Here is a 23,045-nt window from a genome sequence, read left to right on the forward strand (position 1 = left end):
GTCCGATGTGTGTCACGGTCCGGTCCAGCATCTCCCATCTTGTAGCGATGACGTCCTCTTTGCTTCCTGTCGTGGCTCCGGTGCAGGCGCAATGCTCTGCCCTGTTGAGGGCAGAGCAGAGTACTGCAGTGCTCTGGCGTCGGACCAGCTCAGAGAGGTTGGCATATGCCACAGAACACCAGGATTGTCAAACTCTCCACTGGTGCCCTGTGCTCTTCACAGATGAAAGTAGGTTCACACTGAGCACATGTGACAGATGTGACAGAGTCTGGAGACGCCGTGGACAGCGATCTGCTGCCTGCAACATCCTTCAGCATGACAGGTTTAGCAGTGGGTCAGTAATGGTATGGGGTGGAATTTCTTTGGAGGGCCGCACAGCCCTCCATGTGCTCGCCAGAGGTAGCCTGACTGCCATTAGGTACCGAGATGAGAGCCTCAGACCCCTTGTGAGAACATATGCTGGTGCGGTTGGCCCTGGGTTCCTCCTAGTGCAGGACAATGCCAGACCTCATGTGGGTGGAGTGTGTCAGCAGTTCCTGCAAGATGAAGGCATTGAAGCTATGGACTGGCCCGCCCATTCCCCAGACCTGAATCTGATTGAACACATCTGGGACATCATGTCTCACTCCATCCACCAACGTCACATTGCACCACAGACTGTCCAGGAGTTATCGGATGCTTTAGTCCAGGCCTGGGAGGAGATCCCTCATGACAACATCCGCCAACTCATCAGGAGCATGCCCAGGTGTCATAGGGAGGTCAAACAGGCATGTGGAGGCCACACACACTATTGAGTATCATTTCCTTGTCTTGACGCATTTCCACTGAAGTTGGATAAGCCTGTAATTTGATTTTCCACTTTGATTTTGAGTATCCTTCCAAATCCAGACCTCCATCGGATATTCATTTTGATTTACATTGATCATTTTTGTTTTCTTGTTCTCAACGCATGCCACTGTATAATGAATAAAGATTTGCAGCTGCGATATTTCATTCAGTAATATCTACGATGTGGTATCTTAGCGTTCCCTTTATTTTTTTGAGCAATGTATGTAGATATACATCACTATAGACTGAAGTTCTGCAGCAGCTGAGGTGTAGTATGTGGTATATATATGCAGATCTACATCACTATAGACTGAGGTTCTGCAGCAGCTGAGATACATTATGTGGTATATATGGAGATACATCACCAGGGCCGGACTGGGACTAAAATTCAGCCCTGGCATTTGAAGTTACACAGGCTCACTAGTCACATGGTGACTATATAATATCTTTGTACACTTGTAGGTTACAAGAAGTGAGAGGAGATTGACACGACTATATAACATGTAGTCAGAGCTGTGCCCAGTATTTCAGCTCAGTCCTATTTATTGCTTTTAGGTACAGTACTCCTCCCAAAGCTCTGTCCCCTTTTGTACGCACAATTACAGAATTCCTAGCAGAACTGCTATCCATTGGGCAACCAGACCCCCTGGTCATAGCTGCCCCTATCATACCTCCCAACTTTTGAAGAAGGGAAAGAGGGACAAAGACTGCGTGTGCCACTGCAAATTTGGGCCACGCCCAGGCCACATCCATTTCGCAACTAGTCACACCCATGTCCACGCCTAATCGCACCCATTTAGCACTGCTGATCACACTGACTGGTACTGAGGGCACAGTGGCTGGCATTATGGGCACACTGACTGGCACAAAGGAAGAGAGAAAACAGAGAGAGAGAAAAAAGAGAGAGATAGAAAGGAGAGCGAGAGAGAAAGAAAGAACAGAGAGAAAAAGAGGGGAAAGAAAAAGAAAAGAAAAGAAAGAGAGAGGAAAGAAAAAGAAAGAAAGAGGGGAAAGAAAGAACAGAGAGAGAGAGAAAAAAGAAAGATTAGAGAAAGAAAGAACAGAAAGACAGAAAATGAGGGAAAGACAGAACAGAGAATGAGAAAGAAAAAGAGAGAAATAAAGAAAGATTCTACAAAGATACTATAGCAGCCCGGCTCCCATTGTAGTGCCCACCTGAGCCTCCCGGTGCAGGACATATCATGATCCGCTCACATGGCCAGCATCCCCGATTCCAAGGCGATCCTGCTGTCTGCGCTGTCAGAGGAGGACACGGTGATGGATCTGAAGCATTCCTGGTTCCGTCACAATCTCCTCAAGAAATTATCTAATTTCCGGTCAGCTTCCAGCACATCACTTCAGGTGGAACGTCATGTGTGTGTTTTAAAATGCTCCTCGGGGCTCCGCCATGTACTCCTGTGTCCGTGGGAAAAGCCCTCTTTGTATGCTTCGTACACACTTGGCTCCGCTTCGTACACACTTGGCTCCGCTCCGTACATCCCGTACACAAATGGCTCCAGTCTGTACACACACGGCTCCGCTCCGTACACCTCATACACGCGCGGCTCCGCTCCGTACACCTCGTACACGCGCGGCTCCGCTCCGCACACCTCGTACACGCGCGGCTCCGCTCCGCACACCTCGTACACGCGCGGCTCCGCTCCGCACACCTCGTACACGCGCGGCTCCGCTCCGCACACCTCGTACACGCGCGGCTCCTCTCCGCATACCTCGTACACACGCAGCTCCGCTCCGTACACCTCATACACACACAGCTCTGCTACATCTACCCTGTAAACCCCTCCTGACCACACACATATTTATCTCATCCAGCACCATGACAACAGCACAGCAGAGTCTTGCAGACACCAAGAGGCAAGGCTGAGCGCACAGGACCTGTGATGAGGTCCCAGGAGGGGCGGAGTCAGGGGTCACGACAAAGGCTCCTGATCATGTGACCCCTGACTCCTCCCCTCCTGTGACCTCATCACAGGTCCCGTGAACAGAGAAGAGAGCAGGCAAGCGACGCTGCGAGTGGCTGCAGGGGGAGGTCTCATGCTACGGGGAGGGGGGGTGTGGCGGCTTATCTCCCTGCAGTGCGGGAGGGTTGGAAACTATAACCGCCATGCCTGCAGAGGGCCGGCGGCAGGATCAACAGCCAGGCCAGTGGCTGCATCAGCTGACAAGCGGTCAGATGAGCAGGTGCTGCCACCCTCGGCCCACATGACAGCGGCCCAGCGGGAAAATGCCCGGTTGGTTATATTACCAATCTGGGCCTGTACATCACTGTAGACTGAGGTTCTGCAGAAGCTGAGTTGTAGTATGTAGATACACCACTACAAACTGAGGTTTTGTAGCAGCTGAGGTGTATTAATATTATTTATTTATATAGCACCATTGATTCCATGGTGCTGTACATGAGAAGGGGTTACATACAAATTACAGATATCACTTACAGTAAACAAACTAACAATCACAAACTGAAACAGAGGGGAGATGACCCTGCACTTGTGGGCTTACATTCTACAGGATGGTGGGGAAGAAGACAGTAGGTCGGGAGTTGCAGTAGCTCCGATGGTGTTGAGGTGGCCGTGTGGTCATTGCAGGCTGTAAGTTTTCTTCAAGAGATGGGTTTTCAGGTTTCTTATGAAGGATCTGAATAAGGTTGATAGTCGGACGTTTTGGGGCAAAGAATTCAAGAAGATGGGGGTTATTCGGGAGGCGGTTGGGTGAGGAGCGAATAAGTGTGGAGGAGAGATGGAGGTCTTGGGATGACCAGAGATTACGTGAGGGAAGGTATCGGGAGATTAGTTCAGAGACATACAGGGGAGACAGGTTATAGATGGCCTTGTAGGTCAGTATTAGTAATTTGAACTGGATACGATGAGGGAATGGGAGCCAGTGATGAGATTTGCAGAGGGGAGAAGCGGAGGAGAGAGATGAATTAGTCGGGCAGCAGAGTTAAAGATGGACTGGAGAGGTGCGAGGGCGTTAGCAGGGAGGCCACAGAAAAGGATGTTGCAGTAGTCGAGGCGGAAGATGAGGGCATACACAAGCATTTTAGTAGATTGAGGGTTGAGGAAAGGACTGATTCTGGAAATATTTTTGAGCTGGAGGCAACAGGCGGTGGAAAGAGCTTGGATGTGCGGTTTGAAGAACAGGGCAGAGTCAAGGGTTACTCCGAGGCAGCGGACCTCTGGTACGAGGGAAAGCGTAATGTCGTTATTTGTGATAGATAGGTCAGGTAAGGAAGATCTGTGAGATGGAGAAAAGATGAGGAGTTCAGATTTGTCCACATTGAGTTTGAGGAAGCGAGAGGAGAAGGAGGATATGGCTGATAGACACTTCATGATTCTGGACAGCAGAGAGATGACGTCTGGGCCAGAGAGGTTGATTGGAGTAGAAAAAAAATGGACCTGTCCAGCTGATGTGAAGGCTATTAAACTTTAATTAAATTTTAAAGTTTAATAGCCTTCACTTCAGCTGGACTGTTCCATTTTTTCTATGTTGCTCACAAGTGGTCCCTTGGAGTCCGTGCTCTATTATGCCAATTGAGGGTGAGCTGGTAATTTTTTTTTTTTCTTTTTCGTTCTGTGTTGATCTGAGTGTTATCAGCATAAAGGTGGTACTCTAATCCATGGGATTTTAAGTTGTCCCAGGCCAACTGTATAGATTGAGAAGAGTAGGGGTCCTAGAACAGAGCCTTGGGGGACTCCAACAGAGTGAGAGGGTAGGATGAGGAGGTAGTGAGGGAGACGCTGAATGTGCAGTTGGAAAGGTATGAGGAGATCCAGGATAGGGCGACGTCTTTGATGCCAAAGGAGGAGAGGAACTGTAGTAGGAGGCAGTGGTCAACTGTGTCCAAAGCAGAGGACAGGTCTAGAACGAGGAGTATAGAGAATTGTCCGTTAGCTTTGCCTGTAAGTAGATCGTTAGTAATTTTGGTCAGGGCAGTCTCAGTGGAATGATAGGGACGGAAACCAGATTGTGGGGCAATCACTATTTCACACAGGACCTTTTAGGTTTGGATTTCTTTTTCCCTTAATAGTAATAAAGACCTTTATCTAAAAACTACTTTTGTGTTTACTTGTGTTATCTTTGGCCAATATTTAAGTGTTACAAAAATGCAAAAGCATAAGAAATCAGGAAGGGGGCAAACACTTTTTCACACCACTGTATGTAGATATGCACACACACATATACTTCCACTGTTGCGCACACACACACACACGCACACACCACTAAAGACTTTTATCTTCATAGTACTTATATTCCACGGGTGATGTGGGGACATGTGAAGCTCTATCACCTCTGTGGATGTGGTGTGGAGACATATGAAGCTCTTTCACCTCTGTGGATGTGGTGTGGAGTGCAGCTATTGTGCTGATTTGCACAGACACATTGCTCTGTTATTTACAATATTGCAGTGATGATAGAAGTCAGTGCAGGAGCAGATTTCTGACAGCCAATGAGTGTGTACTGGGCGGGCAGAGGCGGTACTGGAACGTGAGGCTGGGCGGTGCCAGCTCTGGCTGTGAGGTTAGATAATAAAGCACAGGGGGATGTCAAGTTTGGCTGAGCCACAGGTAAACAAAGTAGGGGCAGGGAATTAAGTGAATTTCATGAAGAACAAGAGAAGAGAGAGCAAAAAAAATGTATAGGGGTGTTGTATTTTACAATATAGAACAGATTAGCTGAAATATTTTGGGGGGATTTCAGGGTCGGACAACCTCTTTAAGACATCTACAATTTTGAATATAAAGATTTATGATCTGGTAACATAATTTCTAAAGTTAAAATAATGAATGTCACACAAACAAGAAAAAATGTGATTTAATACATATGATAATGTGTTAAACTATGGTCTCCTCTTTAAAAAAAAATCTGTTTAGATAGCCTTTAAATATAAAAATGTAGGACTTTACACTTGTATGAACGGGAATCTGTTACCAGGATTTTGCTGCTCTATCTCTATGTAGGCAGAGACCCATATTCCAGCAATGTGTCACTTACTTTGTTGGTTGCTGCAGTTTTGATAAAGTCACTATTTTCTCTGTTGTAGATCTAGCAGTTCCCTGAATGCTCAGCTGTGTATAACTTCACCCACACGAGTGATTGGCAGCTTTCTGTGTACACTGTGCATAGGCAGAAAGTTGCCAGTTAGTGGTGGGGGCTTGGTTGGACTACATGGCAGCAGGTTTACTAGCCCTCTAGCGAATCTCCTGCTGATAAAACAATAATTTTATAAAAACAACAGCAAGCAGCCCAACACATCCGTGAAATCAGGTTCTCTGACCCTACATTATGCAGTTCACAGATTAGATGGCAAAAATTTGGCGACAGATTCCTTTTCAGAGATATGCTATACAGCAGCTAGCTGGATCATATTAAAATACTCTGGAGACTTTTTATTGACTTTTATGCTGCAGATATAGCAGCACTGTTAATGCGGAGCTCTGTATAACCCTGCCCACACCATAGCTTTTTGTGTATACTGTGCATAGGCAGAATCCTGCCAATCAGTGGTGCGTGCGTTGTTGAACTACATGACAGCAGACCAAGTAATACTCTAGTGATACTCTCCCATTAATGAAACACTGATTTTATTAAAAAAAAACTACACTAAGCAGCCCAGTAAGTGTCACATTGCTGAAATCAGGGTCTCTGACTATACATAATGCTGTTCTCAGATTATATAGCAAAAAAACGGTGACATATTCCCTTTAAGAGTCCCATTTTGAAGATATTGGTGTCGGTCCTGGCAGCTCCACTCCTTGGCTAAGGCTTCCTGTGTCAGCACGTGACTATTGATATTTGTGATGGACATTGGCTAGGTTGCTCTTTTTAGTAGCCAAACCGGCCACAGAAAAGGGGTGGCTTAGCAATTAAAATAAATCCGTCAAATCCCTTTGCAGAGGGCACTGATGATGTGATCCCTTTGCAATTAAGCCCCCGTTACACACTGCGATATCGCTAGCAATATCGCTGTAAAGTCACCGATTTTGTGACGTAGCAGCGATATTGCTAGCGATATCGCTGCATGTGATACTTACCTCCGACCAGCTCCCCCGCTGCTCATCGTTGGTCGCGCGAGAACTCCCTGGACCATTCCTTGTCGGCCACTTCCTGCTGCGCCGACGAGCAACGCGTGGACGCGGGCGGGAGGACGTCAGGATCGCCGCATCTGACAGGTAAGTAGCGACCCCCGACCCCAGCGATGTCGCTGGTGAGATCTGCCTGTGTGGCAGCTCACTAGCGACCACTTAGCGATGCACCAGCGATCCATATCGTTGTCGGGATCGCTGGTGCATCGCTAAGTGTAACGGTACCCTTAGAACTGGTGATGTGATCCCTTTACAGATAGCACTGATGATGTGACATAGGAAGAACTCTCCTGTGTTGAACCCAAATCAGGAATGGAACTCAAGACAGATCCTGATATCTTCAAATTGATACACCTTGAGAAACGCTTTGCAATCGCTCTCTTCTAAGGCCAACAGAAGAGGATCCTCAGCAGATGACCCCTTGATTAACTCAGAATTCCTTAATAGGGTGAAAGAAATAGGGTTTTGTAAAGTAGACAATCTCTTTACTGTAACCTATTCACATAAGGAGTAAGAAGTGCTGCAGACTTCAGAAATCTCTGAAAGCAGCCGCGTATCACAGATGTGCTGCATAGTGAAGAAATATACAGTATACTCAATTAACAGGATAACATGCATTCCACTCGGAAACCCACTGACCGCCATGATCGGTTGTTCCTTCATAACTCGAAGTACTATCCATACACAAACAAAACAATCGGAAATAATCCATAAAAGGGAACATTATAAAATGTTATACAGTCAACTACTTAAAGAACCTGTTCTCATCTGATTATTATTATTATGTAGGTAACAGCCCCCCAAAAAATTAGAATTGGTAAGGTTTCATTTTGCTATGTCTTCCTATTCTAATATTTCTTTGTGTAAAGAAATACACGGATGACTGACAGTCATCCGTGTACTGAATTATACTCTCGTCTTATTTGGGCCATCCTTTAGTTGAACTTTTTCCTTTATAACCATGTCTCCCCCTGAGAGTATTTATCACTGCCGTTCTCTTGTCTATTCCATCTATTTAACACTTTTCCTTTTTTTTTTTTTTTTTTTTTTGGATTTTTGTCTCGCCATGGTTCTCACCTTGTCTTTTTTCTCCTCCAGATAGCTCCTAATAGATCCCAATGCCACTTCGGCAGCCTCCTCAGCAGGGTACCCTGTGGAAACAAGTTTTACTGTAAGAAAGTATTTGAAAAAAAAAAATAATGACAGATACAACAAGACAAAAATAAACAATACTCACCAAAGACGCCAGTTGAAAGGCATGGGAATGCCTATAAAACACATAATATTAGCATCAAATTTAATTACGAATTCGGCACTACGCATTCAGAGATATTACAAAGGTTTAACCCTGCATGCCTATACTTTTCCTCCAAACTTCTATTTTCCTTCCATGTGTCTGACCCATGCTATTTTACATGGCTCTTATCAACATACGGGTTTGTTAGATTTTTTATATCATCAGATTACACGCTCTGGATCAGCTAGTAGGTAGTATTGCGGTAGAATTACACACAGTAGTAATCAAAGGACACCTATTGGGGGTATTTAAAGACATCGCTGAGATAAATGGACATGGAAAGCTTTGATTGGAAGCTTGCAGTAATCCAGAGCACACAACCACCCTGCGCCCAAACAGAGCACATGACAAGGCATTGTGTGCAGATGAATGTTCCCACGCTACTTCTGTCAAGAATCAAAAGACAATTGCAAAACATGCTTTTTGTTCCCAAAGAAAATGGCAAGTCGTCTACAGAAAATTATGCATACATACATAAAACATACTTGTCAACGTTAGATGGTCAGCATCTCGAAGAATGGTAGACCAATGGAACACGCCACAATATATATTCTACCACAGCAGTGAGGTATTTTTAAGACAGTGCCACCACCGTCAGTCTCTGGCTATCCTTTGCTCTGCCTTACTTTGGTCTATGCCTCTCTGAGATCTTGGGGCACAAAGTACTTTCAGGAATTGCTGGAATCCGGGCTCTATCAAGCATTTTCAAAGGGGCCATAGAGATCTGATAACTCTTCCAGGAGGTCTCCTCCTTTTCCAAGAAGGTCTTAATTAAGGAGCCTTGGCAAGGATCAAATAAAATTGTCTAAATTATTTCTGCTTTTATATGTAATGTTTCATGCACATGTGGGCCATTAGGCCAGTATTTTACATCAATATTTGCAAGCCAAAATAAGGAGTGAAACAATCAGAGGAAAAGTATAACAGAAACCCGTCACCAATTCTGAATTTATCACCCACTCCTGGTTTTGGCTTACAAATACTGATATGAAATACTGACCAAATACTGGACGTGTGCATGTGGTCTTATGGTAACTTGCTGCAACAGATACATTTGTGATCAAGGCAAATTCACGGATGCAATATATTGTTAAAAAAAAAAGAAAAAGCTCATCAATCTCCTGTGAAGTGGTATCTGCCTATTTACTGCTCTGCTCAGTTGTGGAAGAAGGGGGTAGGAAATAAAAATGTAAAGTTTTTTGTTGCATACAATGAGGTGTGCAGAATATATGAATCCAATGTAGTGTGTATGAGAAGGGGGAGGGAAGGATTAGGACACACAATTAATCTGCAAGCTAGACACTGTATGAAAGGAGCACACAGCATGCTCTGATAATTCGCTCAACATGTGGTTAGAATTGCATACTGATGTGCAGGAAGTAGTGATGAGCGCAAGTGATCGCTACTCGAATTTGCCGAGGGTGCTTGGAAATGCACCGAGTATCACGAGTGCTCGAGTGACATGTTCGAGTTCCCACAGGCGGGGATTGCTGTGTTTGTCAGGCAATTCCTGAATGTTTTATGGCTGTCTAACAGAAGAAAAACATGTGGCTGCAAGGACTCGAATATGTCATATGTGATATTCGGAGCGTACACAAGCAGCCTAGGCAAATTTGAGTAACGAGAACTTGCACTCATCAATAGGATGAAACATAAAAGCTAGTTCGCACGAGCTAAAATCACTCCTTGTGTGCCATGGACTGCACTTGGATCTTTTACAGCGAGTGTGTCTGGCCTACTGTCCACATGCACCATTAGAAAAAAAAAATTGTAAAATCCACTTCTTAGGTCCTTTTTCCGAAATATAATAATGCATGTAATATAAAGGCAGCTTCGGCACTCCTCTACAATGCAGACGAGCACATAAAGCTGCACACGGAGCCAGGCACTTCCACAATTTGCAGATGCAAGTAGCCTGTTTTTTTCAATATGTCCATCTGAACTCTTTTTTTTTCCTCACTTCAGGTTTTCAAAACCTAAACAAAAGATCACTTCTTTGAAGTAACTCCTGTTGGAATCTGCTCTAAACTAAGCATGTTCCAGAAAAAAAAACTTTTCTAAAATACTTCAAAAAAATGTATTCAAAATCATTTCAGAAAACTAAAAAATTGCTCCAAAAACTCCCCGAAGTGGAAGAGAGTGTGAGAGTTAACTAAAACTGTTTCTACCAAAAAACACTATGACCGCATCAAATAAACTACACTAGGCTAGTGGAGCTTGTTCATATGATCAATTTATGGTTTGTGTTTATCTTTGCTTTTGCTAAAACTTGGACAGTACCCCAGCAGAGAAGATAGCAATAACCTAAAATGTATATAGATCAAGTCATATATAACTCAAATAATAAGGGCAGCACATTGAATTGTGAGGTATAGGGACTTATGGTAAAGTCATAATTTGTACCATATTGTAATAATAATAATAATCTTTATTTTTATATAGCGCTAACATATTCCGCAGCGCTTCACAGTTTGCACACATTTTCATCACTGTCCCCGATGGGGGCTCACAATCTAAATTCCCTATCAGTATGTCTTTGAAGTGTGGGAGGAAACCGGAGTACCCGGAGGAAACCCACGCAAACACGGGGAGAACATACAAACTCCTTGCAGATGTTGTCCTTGGTGGGTTTCGAACCCACCAAGCCACCGTAACCACTGAGCCACCGTGCTGCCCTGTATTGTAAAATAACAACTAACAACCTCGGACTAAAAGGCTATGAATGGCTCACCTATAATCAATCATATTAAGATCAAACGTAAGAAATTCGGGATATCCATAATAAAAGGTCCAATTAACTAACAGAGAAATTTACACATTTCTTATGGCAGCAGGACATTTATTTATAACAGAACACATAGTTACTAGATCAAAGCCCCAAATCATAGCAGGAACAAAACTACCTGATGACTTAAGATATCGCAAGACTTTGTGCAGTAATTAATATTCACTCACTATCTCTTCATTAATCTGAGATCTTTAAAAAAATGATGATGCCCCCTTTTGGAGAATAATTAATACTTCTTTGAATGTAGTTTATACTTATTCCGGTATATGGTATGTAGATCAATTCAACTTAGAAAGATAAGGAACTTTGCAAATATAGTTTGATTTTTACTAATCTGGAGTTACATCTTGCGTTATGGTCCAGATCGGTGTTAACAATTTCAATGTCTTTAGAGCTGAAACCTCACCAAATTCCTGTTCGATTAAAAGGAATATGTCAACAGAAAATTGTTTAAGGCTGTGTGCCCACGATGCGTTTTGTTAAGCGTTTCCACAGCGTTTGTGCCGGATCAGACGCTGCAGAAATGCTTAAAAGATGCATCAAATTAATTAGCATGCGTTTTTGGCTTTTTGTGCAAATGCATGCGTTTTTAACCGCTCAGGAATCGCTTAGCGGCTAAAAACGCAGCATGCTCATTAATTCCTGCATTGCTCAGCGTTTTTAGCCATCCCCAATGTTCCCAGAAATCGCGTGTCAAAAAACGAGTCAAAAACCGCGCAAGAAACGCGTGGAAAAAGACACGCGTTTTCTGGGAAAGGGGATCCTTTTCCTGAGCGTTTAAAAACGCTAACGTGGGCACATAGCCTAAATCTGTTTTTTTCATGTTAAGCATATATTTTTTAAATGTTGATAATGTTAGACTTTCTATCTGTGATAAAAAAAATATATATATACAGTGGGGAAAAAAAGTATTTAGTCAGTCAGCAATAGTGCAAGTTCCACCACTTAAAAAGATGAGAGGCGTCTGTAATTTACATCATAGGTAGACCTCAACTATGGGAGACAAACTGAGAAAAAAAAATCCAGAAAATCACATTGTCTGTTTTGTTTTCATTTTATTTGCATATTATGGTGGAAAATAAGTATTTGGTCAGAAACAAAATTTCATCTCAATACTTTGTGATATATCCTTTGTTGGCAATGACAGAGGTCAAACGTTTTCTGTAAGTCTTCACAAGGTTGCTACACACTGTTGTTGGTATGTTGGCCCATTCCTCCATGCAGATCTCCTCTAGAGCAGTGATGTTTTTGGCTTTTCGCTTGGCAACACGGACTTTCAACTCCCTCCAAAGGTTTTCTATAGGGTTGAGATCTGGAGACTGGCTAGGCCACTCCAGGACCTTGAAATGCTTCTTACGAAGCCACTCCTTCGTTGCCCTGGTGGTGTGCTTTGGATCATTGTCATGTTGAAAGACCCAGCCACGTTTCATCTTCAATGCCTTTGCTGATGGAAGGAGGTTTGCACTCAAAATCTCACGATACATGGCCCTATTCATTCTTTCATGTACCCGGATCAGTCGTCCTGGCCCCTTTGCAGAGAAACAGCCCCAAAGCATGATGTTTCCACCACCATGCTTTACAGTAGGTATGGTGTTTGATGGATGCAACTCAGTATTCTTTTTCCTCCAAACACGACAAGTTGTGTTTCTACCAAACAGTTCCAGTTTGGTTTCATCAGACCATAGGACATTCTCCCAAAACTCCTCTGGATCATCCAAATGCTCTCTAGCAAACTTCAGACGGGCCCAGACATGTACAGGCTTAAGCAGTGGGACACGTCTGGCACTGCAGGATCTGAGTCCATGGTGGCGTAGTGTGTTACTTATGGTAGGCCTTGTTACATTGGTCCCAGCTCTCTGCAGTTCATTCACTAGGTCCCCCCACGTGGTTCTGGGATTTTTGCTCACCGTTCTTGTGATCATTCTGACCCCACGGGGTGGGATTTTGCGTGGAGCACCAGATCGAGGGAGATTATCAGTGGTCTTGTATGTCTTCCATTTTCTAATTATTGCTCCCACAGTTGATTTCTTCACTCCAAGCTGGTTGGCTATTGCAGATTCAGTCTTCTCAGCCTGGTGCAGGGCTACAATTTTGTTTCTGGTGTCCTTTGACAGCTCTTTGGTCTTCACCATAGTGGAGTTTGGAGTCAGACTGTTTGAGGGTGTGCACAGGTGTCTTTTTATACTGATAACAAGTTTAAACAGGTGCCATTACTACAGGTAATGAGTGGAGGAAAGAGGAGACTCTTAAAGTAGAAGTTACAGGTCTGTGAGAGCCAGAAATCTTGATTCCTTGTTTCTGACCAAATACTTATTTTCCACCATAATATGCAAATAAAATGAAAAAAAAACAGACAATGTGATTTTCTGGATTTTTTTTTCTCAGTTTGTCTCCCATAGTTGAGGTCTACCTATGATGTAAATTACAGACGCCTCTCATCTTTTTGAGTGGTGGAACTTGCACTATTGCTGACTGACTAAATACTTTTTTTCCCCACTGTATATATATATATCCTAAAATATTCCAATTTTCAGTCTGGTCTCTAAGCCTAATATTAACTAGAAAAAACCCCACAAATTTAGCTTGGTTTGAGTTGGTATACATGCAGCATATAAACACATGTTCACACTGGCCATAAAGCATAAAAAACCTACAGAAGACAAAATGAGAAAAACTCTGCTGTAACTAAATAAATAAAAGCAAAAGTGAATTTAAGTAATTCAGAGTTCTTAGTAATACTGTATTTGATCAAATATAGCATAAAAGCCGTCCCACCATCGACAAGGTGACTCTGTGGTCGGGGTGGTCCTACACTGTCTAGTATTAATAACCTTATCCTGTGTCAAAGTGTAGGACCGCCCCAACCAAAGTGTCACCTTGTCGATGGTGGGATGGCTTTTATGCTATATATTTTGCATGTATACCAACTCAAATCAAGCTCAATTTTTGTATTTTTTGTCTCTGTATTTTTACATTCTGTGCAAGCTGGGGTGTGGCCTCCCTCTCCTGAGCTGGAAATTGTAGTTAAAGGCTTCCCCTGACTGGTGTCCACTGGTTGGGATCCGGTTCTGTTGTCTGCCCTTATTCACACAATGACATCAACTTTGACACATGATAAGGTTATTAATACTAGACAGTGTAGGACCGCCCCGACCACAGAGTCACCTTGTCGATGGTGGGACGGCTTTTATGCTATGTTTGATCAAATACAGTATTACTAAGAACTCTTTATTACTTAAATGTACTTTTGCTTTTATTTATTTAATTACAGCAGGGTTTTTCTCATTTTGTCTTTTGTAGGTTTTCTAATCTTAACTAGGCCATGTACCCATGGTTCCTAATCAGGCACATCTTCATTTTTTGTTTTGTATGTTTGGTATAAAGAGCTGCAACAGTTTTTTCCCTTTTGGATATTCAAATGATTTTGTATCTTTTTTTAATGCCTAATTATTCAGGATATCAGTCATATGATACATGACATTGACTGCCTAATGTACATAAATGTATGACACTTTTGCTGCCCTGCTATAAATGTACTGTATAAATATCAAAAGACTGACCGTCACAAACAGAACACTGGTGTGTACAGGTGCTTACTAAAAGTAGCCATCTCAATACACACAAAGTTGCACTCTGTAACGTTACAGCATGTAAACATTAAATATATGAAATTTGAATTGCATAACTGCTCTAGAAAATAGTAAAAAAAAAAGATACTTAGCACAAAATTTGGCGATACATCCCCGAGTACTGCAGGAATTACCGTATATACTCGTGTATATGCCAACCCCCCCTAATTTTGCCACAAAAAACTGGGAAAACTTATTGACTTGTGTATAAGCCGAGGGTGGTGCTGCACAAGGGTTAATGGTGGTCCAAAAAATGCTCCAGATAAATACCCCCATAAAATGCTGCAAAAGGGTTAATGGTGGCCCAACAAGATGCTCCAAGGATAAACACCCCCATATATTGCTGCACAAGGCTTAATGTTGTCCCAAGTAGATGCTCCATACATAAATACTCCCATATGCTGCACAAGGGTTAATGGTGGCCCAAGTAGAAGCTCCATACATAAATACCCCCCACATGCTGCACAAGGGTTAATAGTGGTCCAAGTAGAAGCTCCATATATAAACACCCCCCATATGCTGCACAAGGGCTAATAGTGGCCCAAGTAGATGCTCCATATATAAACACCCCCACATGCTGCACAAGGGTTAATAGTGGCCCAAGTAGATGCTCCATATATAAACACCCCCCATATGCTGTCGCTGCTGCTATAGAAAAAAAAAAGACATACTCACCTCTCCGTCGCTGGGGGCCAGGCGCCGGTGTAGCTGCTGGCTCAGGCCCCCGGCACTGGCTACATTTACCGTTCCCGGTTCCATCGCTGTCTCCGGGTCCTGTGCAGTGACGTTAGCAGAGGGTATGCACTGACTACGTCATCGTGCCCTCCGCTAAATGTCACAGCCAGAGGACCCGGAGACAGCGATGGAACGGGGAGCGGTAAGTATTGCTCAGCTCCCCGTCATACTCACAGCCCTCCTGGCGCGTGGTCTCTTCAGTCATTGCTTCCAGCATGATGTCGGCGTCCAAGCTGTTCCTGCATTCAGCAGTCACGTGGTACCGCTCATTAAATATGTGCATATTCATGAGTTTAATGAGCGGTACCACGTGACCGCTGAATGCAGGAACAGCTGGGACACTGAGATCATGGGGGAAGCAGGGGGGCTGCAGAGACCGTGCCAGGAGGGGGGGAGTATGGTCTCTGACACCCCCCACTCCCCCTCTCCCGCCGACCCCCGTATATGACTCGTGTATAAGCCGAGAGGGGGACTTTCAGCCCCCAAAAAATGGGCTGAAAATGTCGGCTTATACACGAGTATATATGGTAGGTACAGTCATAGATCATTATTTTTAATCTTTAAAGATTCCATAATAACAGGGTCTGTACCACAGGACTGGCGTATGGCAAATGTTGTGCCAATATTCAAAAAGGGGACAAAAACTGAATTTGGAAATTATAGGCCAGTGAGCTTAACCTCAACTGTGGGTAAAATCCTGGAGGGTTGTCTAAGAGATACTATACTGGAGTATCTGAAGAAGAATCATGACCCAATATCAACATGGGTTTACGAGGGACTGTTCCTGTCAGACTAATCTGATAAGCTTTAAAAAGATGTAAGTTCCGGACTGGACCAAGGGAATGCAGTGGACGTGGTGTACATGGACTTTTCAAAAGCTTTTGATACGGTGCCACACAGAAGGTTGATACATAAAATGAGAACAATGGGGATAGAGGAAAATATGTGTAAGTGGGTTATGAGCTGGCTCAGGGATAAGAAGCAAAGGGTGGATGTTAATGGAGCACACTTGGACTGGGTGACTGTTAGCAGTGGGGTACCACAGGGGTCTGTATTGGGCCCGCTTCTTTTTAACATATTTATTAATGATCTTGTAGGGGGCATAGAGAGTAGAATTTCAATATTTGCAGATGACACTAAACTTTGCAGGGTAATCAATACAGAGGAGGACAATTTTATATTACAGGAGGATTTATGTGAACTAGAAGCCTGGGCTGATAAATGGCAAATGAGCTTTAATGGGGATAAATGTAAGGTCATGCACTTGGGTAGAACGAACTAGATGTATAATTATGTGCTTAATTGTAAAACACTGGGCAAAACTGTCACTGAAAAAGACCTGGGTGTATGGGTGGACGACAAACTCATATGTAGTGGCCAGTGTCAGGCAGCTGCTTCAAAGGCAAATAAAATAATGGGATGCATTAAAAAATGCTTAGATGCTCATGAGGAGAACTTAGTGCGACCACACTTAGAATACTGTGTACAGTTCCGGTCTCCGGTGTATAAGAAAAACATAGCTGAACTGCAGCGGGTGCAGGGAAGAGCGACCAAGGTTATTAGGGAACTGGGGGGTCTGCAATACCAAGACAGGTTATTACACTTGGGGTTATTTAGTTTGGAAAAATGAAGGCTAAGGGGTGATCTTATTTTAATTTATAAATATATGCGGGAACAGTACAAAGACCTTTCTAATGATCTTTTTACTCTTAGACCTGTGATGGGGCCAAGGGGGCATCCTCTACGTCTGGAGGAAAGAAGGTTTAAGCATAATCACAGATGCAGATTCTTTACTGTAAGAGCAGTGAGACTATGGAACTCTCTGCCATATGATGCTATAATGAGTGATTCCCTACTAAAATTTAAGAGGGGTCTGGATGCCTTTCTTGAAAAGTATGATGTTTCAGGGTATATATACTAGATTCCTTGATATTATGTTGATCCAGGGAACTAGTCTGATTGCCGTATGTGGAGTCAGGAAGGAATTTTTGTTCCCCAATGTGAAGCTTACTGTTTGCCACATGGGTGTTTTTTGCCTTCCTCTGGATCAACATGTTAGGGCAGGTTAGGACAGGATATGGGTTGAACTAGATGGACTTAGTCTTCCTTCAGCCATAATAACTATGTTACTATGAATTCATGCATGCCCAAAACCACAACAAGGCAGCCTTCTTAGCTGGGAACCTGGAAATAAACATGAGCCCAATACTTTCAACAAAACACAATGCGGCAATCCATGGAAATAAGCCGCCATAATAATATTATGTTCCGCTCCATAAACATACAAATTTAGGCGAAAAAAGGGAGCAAACGAATCCAAGTAGTATAAAAATATCAAAATCCTTTATTAAATGCGAGCACAGACAATATATATAAATAACCAGCAAAGTTGCAGATGACAAATAGACATCAATATTCTTAATATTCTTAGTATATTTTATACTACTTGGATTCGTATGCTCCTTTTTTTCTCCTAAATTTGTTAGCTGGGAACCTGTCTAATGTCATTCCTCTCCTTGGCGTGATCCTACTTACTCATATAAATGTAGACTTCAACCCAGAAGAGAAGTCACATTAGATTAGATTCCTAGCAAAGAAGGTCACTGTCACGAGTGTGTCAGTCATCCTGGATCTGGCTGTAGAAGGTCATTGCGATTCGCTCTACAAGCACCTTCTTTATTTTTACATCTCTGTTATTGAGTGATATTCTTCTCGCTCTAGGACCCAACAGTTATCTCCACTTCCTGCTGCCAATTATCAGACCTTTGCTGAAGGTTTAAATACATTCAGTCTCTTCAGCAGGGTGCTGGCGTTTGCTCAATTTCCCCCTGTCTGGTTGGAAGTACTAGCAGTCGGCTAGTGTCTTCTTAGAGTACTCTTGGAGGATTGCTGGCGTGATATTTCGGTGGTCTTCTCAAGCTATGTGTATCCCCTCATTCGTCCACCCTCTCTGTCTTTAGTTCTAGTGGTGTCAGGATTCGTACCGGGGTCTAGTCTGTTTTCCACAGCAAGTCTCGCTGCCTTACTTGCTGTGCCACACAACCATTCGTATTATACAGTTTCTGATCAACTAGTTCCTTTTTGTTCATTGTTCTTCCTCCGTTCTGGTGATTGGGTGCTTCACTGTTTCCTGTGCTCATGTCCCGCCTTTTTCCTATTTAGCACTCCACAGGGCTCTCACTCCCTGCCGGTGATTCTTCTGTGGTACGGATTCCTGTCTTCCCTACAGCGCTGTCCGGTACAACCTCTGACAGCCTCCCGGTCTCTCTTTCGTTGAGTACCTCTGGGACTCCAGCTTTCCGCTTTGGTCTTTGCTGAAATCTTAGTATTTTTGTGTTAGCTTGGGGTTTTTGTGGTTTTACCCTTCAGGTTCATTCACTCTTTAGTTTCACTCTAGGAGTCTTCCTTGCTGCTGCTTGTCTCCCTTAGGTTGTCCTGCACTCATTCCACCCTCGGTTTACCCTCACTGTAGCTCCCTGCACTTACGCCGAGGTAGGGACCGCCGCCCAGTTGTCGCCCACCGGCTAGGGTGGGACCGGCAAGTAGGTAGGGTCAGTGGTGGGTGGAGCTCAGTGGCACCCTCTTCCCCTGCCGTGTGGTGGAATCATAATAGAATCACCGGCCTTCCCTATGGACGCTATGACCTCTTTAGTCAATCAAATGCAGGGCCTTACTCAGCTGGTGCAAGATCTTGCTGCGCAGGTCCAGCGTCAGGAGCAAATTCAAGCAGCTGCCGTTGCAGGGACAACTAATTCTGAGCCTAGAGTTAACTTACCCGAGCCATTTTTCGGAGATAGAAGCCAATTTGCTTCTTTTAGAGAAAATTGTAAATTATATTTTCAAATACGACATATTTCTTCTGGCCCCCCAGCTCAAAGAGTCCGTATCATAATCTCTCGCTTACGGGAGGGACCCCAAGAGTGGGCCTTCCCTCTGCCGCCAGATTCAAATCTCCGTGATTCTGTAGACAACTTCTTTCAAGCCTTAGGGAATATTTACGATGAGCCTGACCAAGTCGCTCTGGCCGAGGCAAACCTTACCTCCCTGACCCAGGGTGATCAGGAGGTAGAGGTTTATTGCACCCAGTTTCGTAGATGGAGCTTAGCTACCCGTTGGAATGATCCAGCACTTCGGAATCAATTTCAGCGGGGCCTTTCACCAGCCCTAAAGGATGAACTGGTACACTACACACTGCCCCAGTCTCTGGAGGAGCTGATGGCTTTAATGGTCAGAATAGATCGCAGGTTAAGGGCGAGGAGATCGGAGCAGGCAGCAGCACAAGTTCCCGTTTTCTCTAGGGTCACTCCGGCTGTTCCGAATCTGCCAGCTGCCGAACCTATGGAATTGGGAGCCATGCAAGCTGCCACAGATCCAAGTCCTTGCCGCCCACGCCACGCACTTGGAACCTGTTTTTACTGCGGAGATCCTCGGCACTGGATAAAGGATTGCCCGCGGCGCCCTGGCACTCCACAGGAATCTTCTCGGAATACACCACCTAGGCCTGTGGGTGGACAGGTAATTCCTTTAAGTTCTAAGAGACTCTTAGTGCCAATTTCTGTTGCTTTCACCTCCTCTAAGGGAGAAGGAGTTGCCATGATTGATTCAGGGGCTACTGCTAATTTTATGTGTTATGAGTTTGCTGTCTCATTGGGTATTTCTTTAATTCCACTCGCTCACCCCACTAAATTAGTTGGTATTGATAACACCCCACTAGCAAATGGGGAGATTAGTCTCTGTACTCCATTGCTATAATTTCAGGTTGGTGTACTGCATGTGGAACAACTGTCATTTTTGGTTATGCATGACCTCCCAACTAGTGTCATACTGGGGCTTCCATGGCTCCAGCTCCATAATCCCAACATTAACTGGGTTTCTGGTGAATTGGAGAAGTGGGGTGCAGATTGTTCACAGAAATGCTTGTTAACACACGTTTGTGGTATCGTCTCCGCACAAGCTTCTCTTCAGAGTCTTTTGGGCCAATTCGCAGATGTCTTTTCTTTGAAGGAGTCTGAGCGGTTGCCACCTCATCGCTCCTATGACTGTACTATCAATTTGGTTCCCAATTGTAAATTCCCTAAGGGACGCCTGTATAATTTATCACCTCCTGAGAGAGAAGCTTTACGTGAATATGTACAAGAGGCTCTAAGAAAGGGGCATATCCGTCCATCCACCTCACCTCTGGCCGCAGGTTTCTTTTTTGTCAGTAAAAAGGATGGAGGACTTAGGCCGTGTGTAGACTACCGAGGTCTTAATGAAATAACTGTCCGTAACCAATATCCTCTTCCGTTGATTCCGGACCTGTTCAACCAGGTTCAGGGGGCTCGATGGTTCTCGAAGTTGGACCTGAGAGGGGCGTATAATCTCATTCGTGTAAAGGCTGGCGACGAGTGGAAGACCGCCTTCAATACCCCCGAGGGCCACTTCGAGTGTCTGGTTATGCCCTTTGGGCTATGCAATGCTCCGGCGATTTTTCAAAATTTCACCAATGATATTTTCCAACATGCTATTGGCCGCTATGTAATTGTCTATCTGGATGATATTTTAGTGTTCTCTCCTGACTGGGACTCACATTTAAATCATGTAAGGGATGTTCTCCAGGTACTCCGCAATAACCAACTTTTCGCCAAGCAAGAAAAGTGTATTTTCGGGGTCCAAAGTCTATCTTTTTTGGGTCATATTTTGACACCCCAGGCCATCACAATGGAGCCGGAGAAGGTAAAAGCGGTTCTTAATTGGGCTCGTCCTGTATCTTTGAAAGCTCTTCAAAGATTTCTGGGGTTTGCCAATTTTTACCGCAAGTTTATAAAAAACTTCTCCATTGTGGTGAAACCTCTCACAGATCTTACTGTGAAAGGTTCCGACTTAGTAAACTGGAGTAAGGATGCAGTGGATGCCTTCACGTTTCTTAAGGAGAGCTTTGCCACTGCTCCTGTTCTTACCCAGCCCGATCAGGAGAGACCCTTTATTGTTGAGGTTGACGCCTCGGAGGCAGGGGTAGGGGCAGTACTTTCTCAGGGGACTTCGTCTTTGACTCGTTTGAAACCCTGTGCGTTCTTCTCAAAGAAGTTTTCCCCAGCTGAAAAAAATTATGATATTGGGAATAGGGAACTGCTCGCTATAAAATTGGCCTTTGAGGAATGGCGACATTTCCTGGAGGGGGCCAAACATCCTGTTACGGTCCTCACCGACCATAAAAATCTTGAATATCTCAAAACGGCCAAACGGCTTAATCCAAGACAGGCAAGGTGGGCGTTGTTCTTTTCATGTTTTAATTTTGTGATTTCTTTCAGACCCGGTTGCAAAAACGCCAGAGCAGACGCGCTATCTAGAAGCTTCTTGCCTGAACAACCGTCAAACATCCCACCTGTTCCCATTTTACCTGATAAAGTATTTTTGGCTGCTAATTCCTCTGATTTGTTTGCTGAAGTTAAGCAATTTCAACATTTGTCTCCGTCCGGCTCTCCTGATAATAAATGGTTCGTTCCCTGTCATTTGCGTTTGAGACTGCTGAATGAACACCACAACTCTCCTCTTTCAGGTCACCCTGGTATCTCTGGTACGATGGAGTCAATCTCCAGAAGTTTTTGGTGGCCGACTTTACGCCGGGATGCCACTGCCTATGTTAAGGCGTGTGACATTTGTGCCCGGTCTAAGGTTAACCGCTCACGGCCTTTGGGTGAACTATGTCCTCTACCTGTTCCTTCCAAGCCATGGACCCATCTTTCCATGGACTTTGTTACTGATTTACCTTCCTCCCTGGGAATGACTACCTTGTGGGTTGTGGTGGATCGCTTTAGTAAGATGGCACACTTTATTCCTTTACCCAAATTGCCATCCGCCAAGCAATTGGTCCCCTTGTTTCTAAATCATGTGGTGCGGCTGCATGGAATTCCTTCTAATATTGTGTCAGATAGGGGTACCCAATTTGTCTCCAAATTCTGGAGAGCTTTCTGTAGTAAAATTGGCATTTCCCTTGCTTTCTCATCGGCCTTTCACCCGGAGACCAATGGGCAGACAGAACGGGCCAATCACGCCCTTGAACAATTCTTACGTTGCTATGTGGCTGATAAGCAAGAGACCTGGGCATCTTTTATTGCCCTGGCAGAGTTTGCCATAAATAATAGGGTAAACTCTTCCACAGGGATATCTCCCTTCTTCTGCAACATGGGATTTCACCCTAAATCCAGCTCTTTCTCTGAGGACCCCTCGGACAATCCTGAGGTAGAGATCGTTTCCTCTGATCTGCGGTCAGTTTGGGAGCAAGTCCAAGGCAACATCAAAAAGGCTCAGGAGTCACAATGCCACTTTGCTAATATGAAAAGGAGGAGAAGTCCTTCCTTTGAAGTTGGGCAGAAAGTGTGGCTTTCTACTAAAAATCTGAAACTAAGAGTCCCCTCTGGTAAACTGGCTCCCCGGTACATTGGTCCTTTTAAAATATCTCAGATAATCAACTCTGTTTCTGTCAAATTGGATCTCCCCAGGCAATGAGAGTGCATAAGGTATTCCATGTCGCTCTCCTAAAACCTTATGTACCTCCAGTTTGTCCGGCTGACACACCTCCTGCTCCTGTTGTTGTACTTGGTCACCCCGAGTTTGAGGTAAAAAAGATCTTGGATTCCAGGAAAGTTCGTGGGGTCCTGCAGTACCTGGTGGACTGGAAGGGG

General features: G+C 44.2%; 1 protein-coding gene across 3 annotated transcripts in view; it reads right to left on the bottom strand.

Moving 5' to 3' along the window:
• Positions 1-23,045, bottom strand: part of MACROD1 (mono-ADP ribosylhydrolase 1) — a 963,591-nt gene that overhangs the window by 33,625 nt on the left and 906,921 nt on the right. For all 3 annotated transcript variants that reach the window (XM_073554582.1, XM_073554583.1, XM_073554581.1), the window contains exons 7-8: positions 8,170-8,200; positions 8,010-8,083 (exon numbers count right to left, since the gene is read on the bottom strand). In XM_073554582.1, the coding sequence (XP_073410683.1) occupies positions 8,010-8,083; positions 8,170-8,200 (105 nt within the window). The remainder of the gene's footprint in view (positions 1-8,009; positions 8,084-8,169; positions 8,201-23,045) is intronic.

This window comes from Dendrobates tinctorius, unplaced genomic scaffold (assembly GCF_039654945.1).
Source record: "Dendrobates tinctorius isolate UK_male_01 unplaced genomic scaffold, ASM3965494v1 ptg000211l, whole genome shotgun sequence".
Lineage (NCBI taxonomy): Eukaryota > Metazoa > Chordata > Amphibia > Anura > Dendrobatidae > Dendrobates > Dendrobates tinctorius.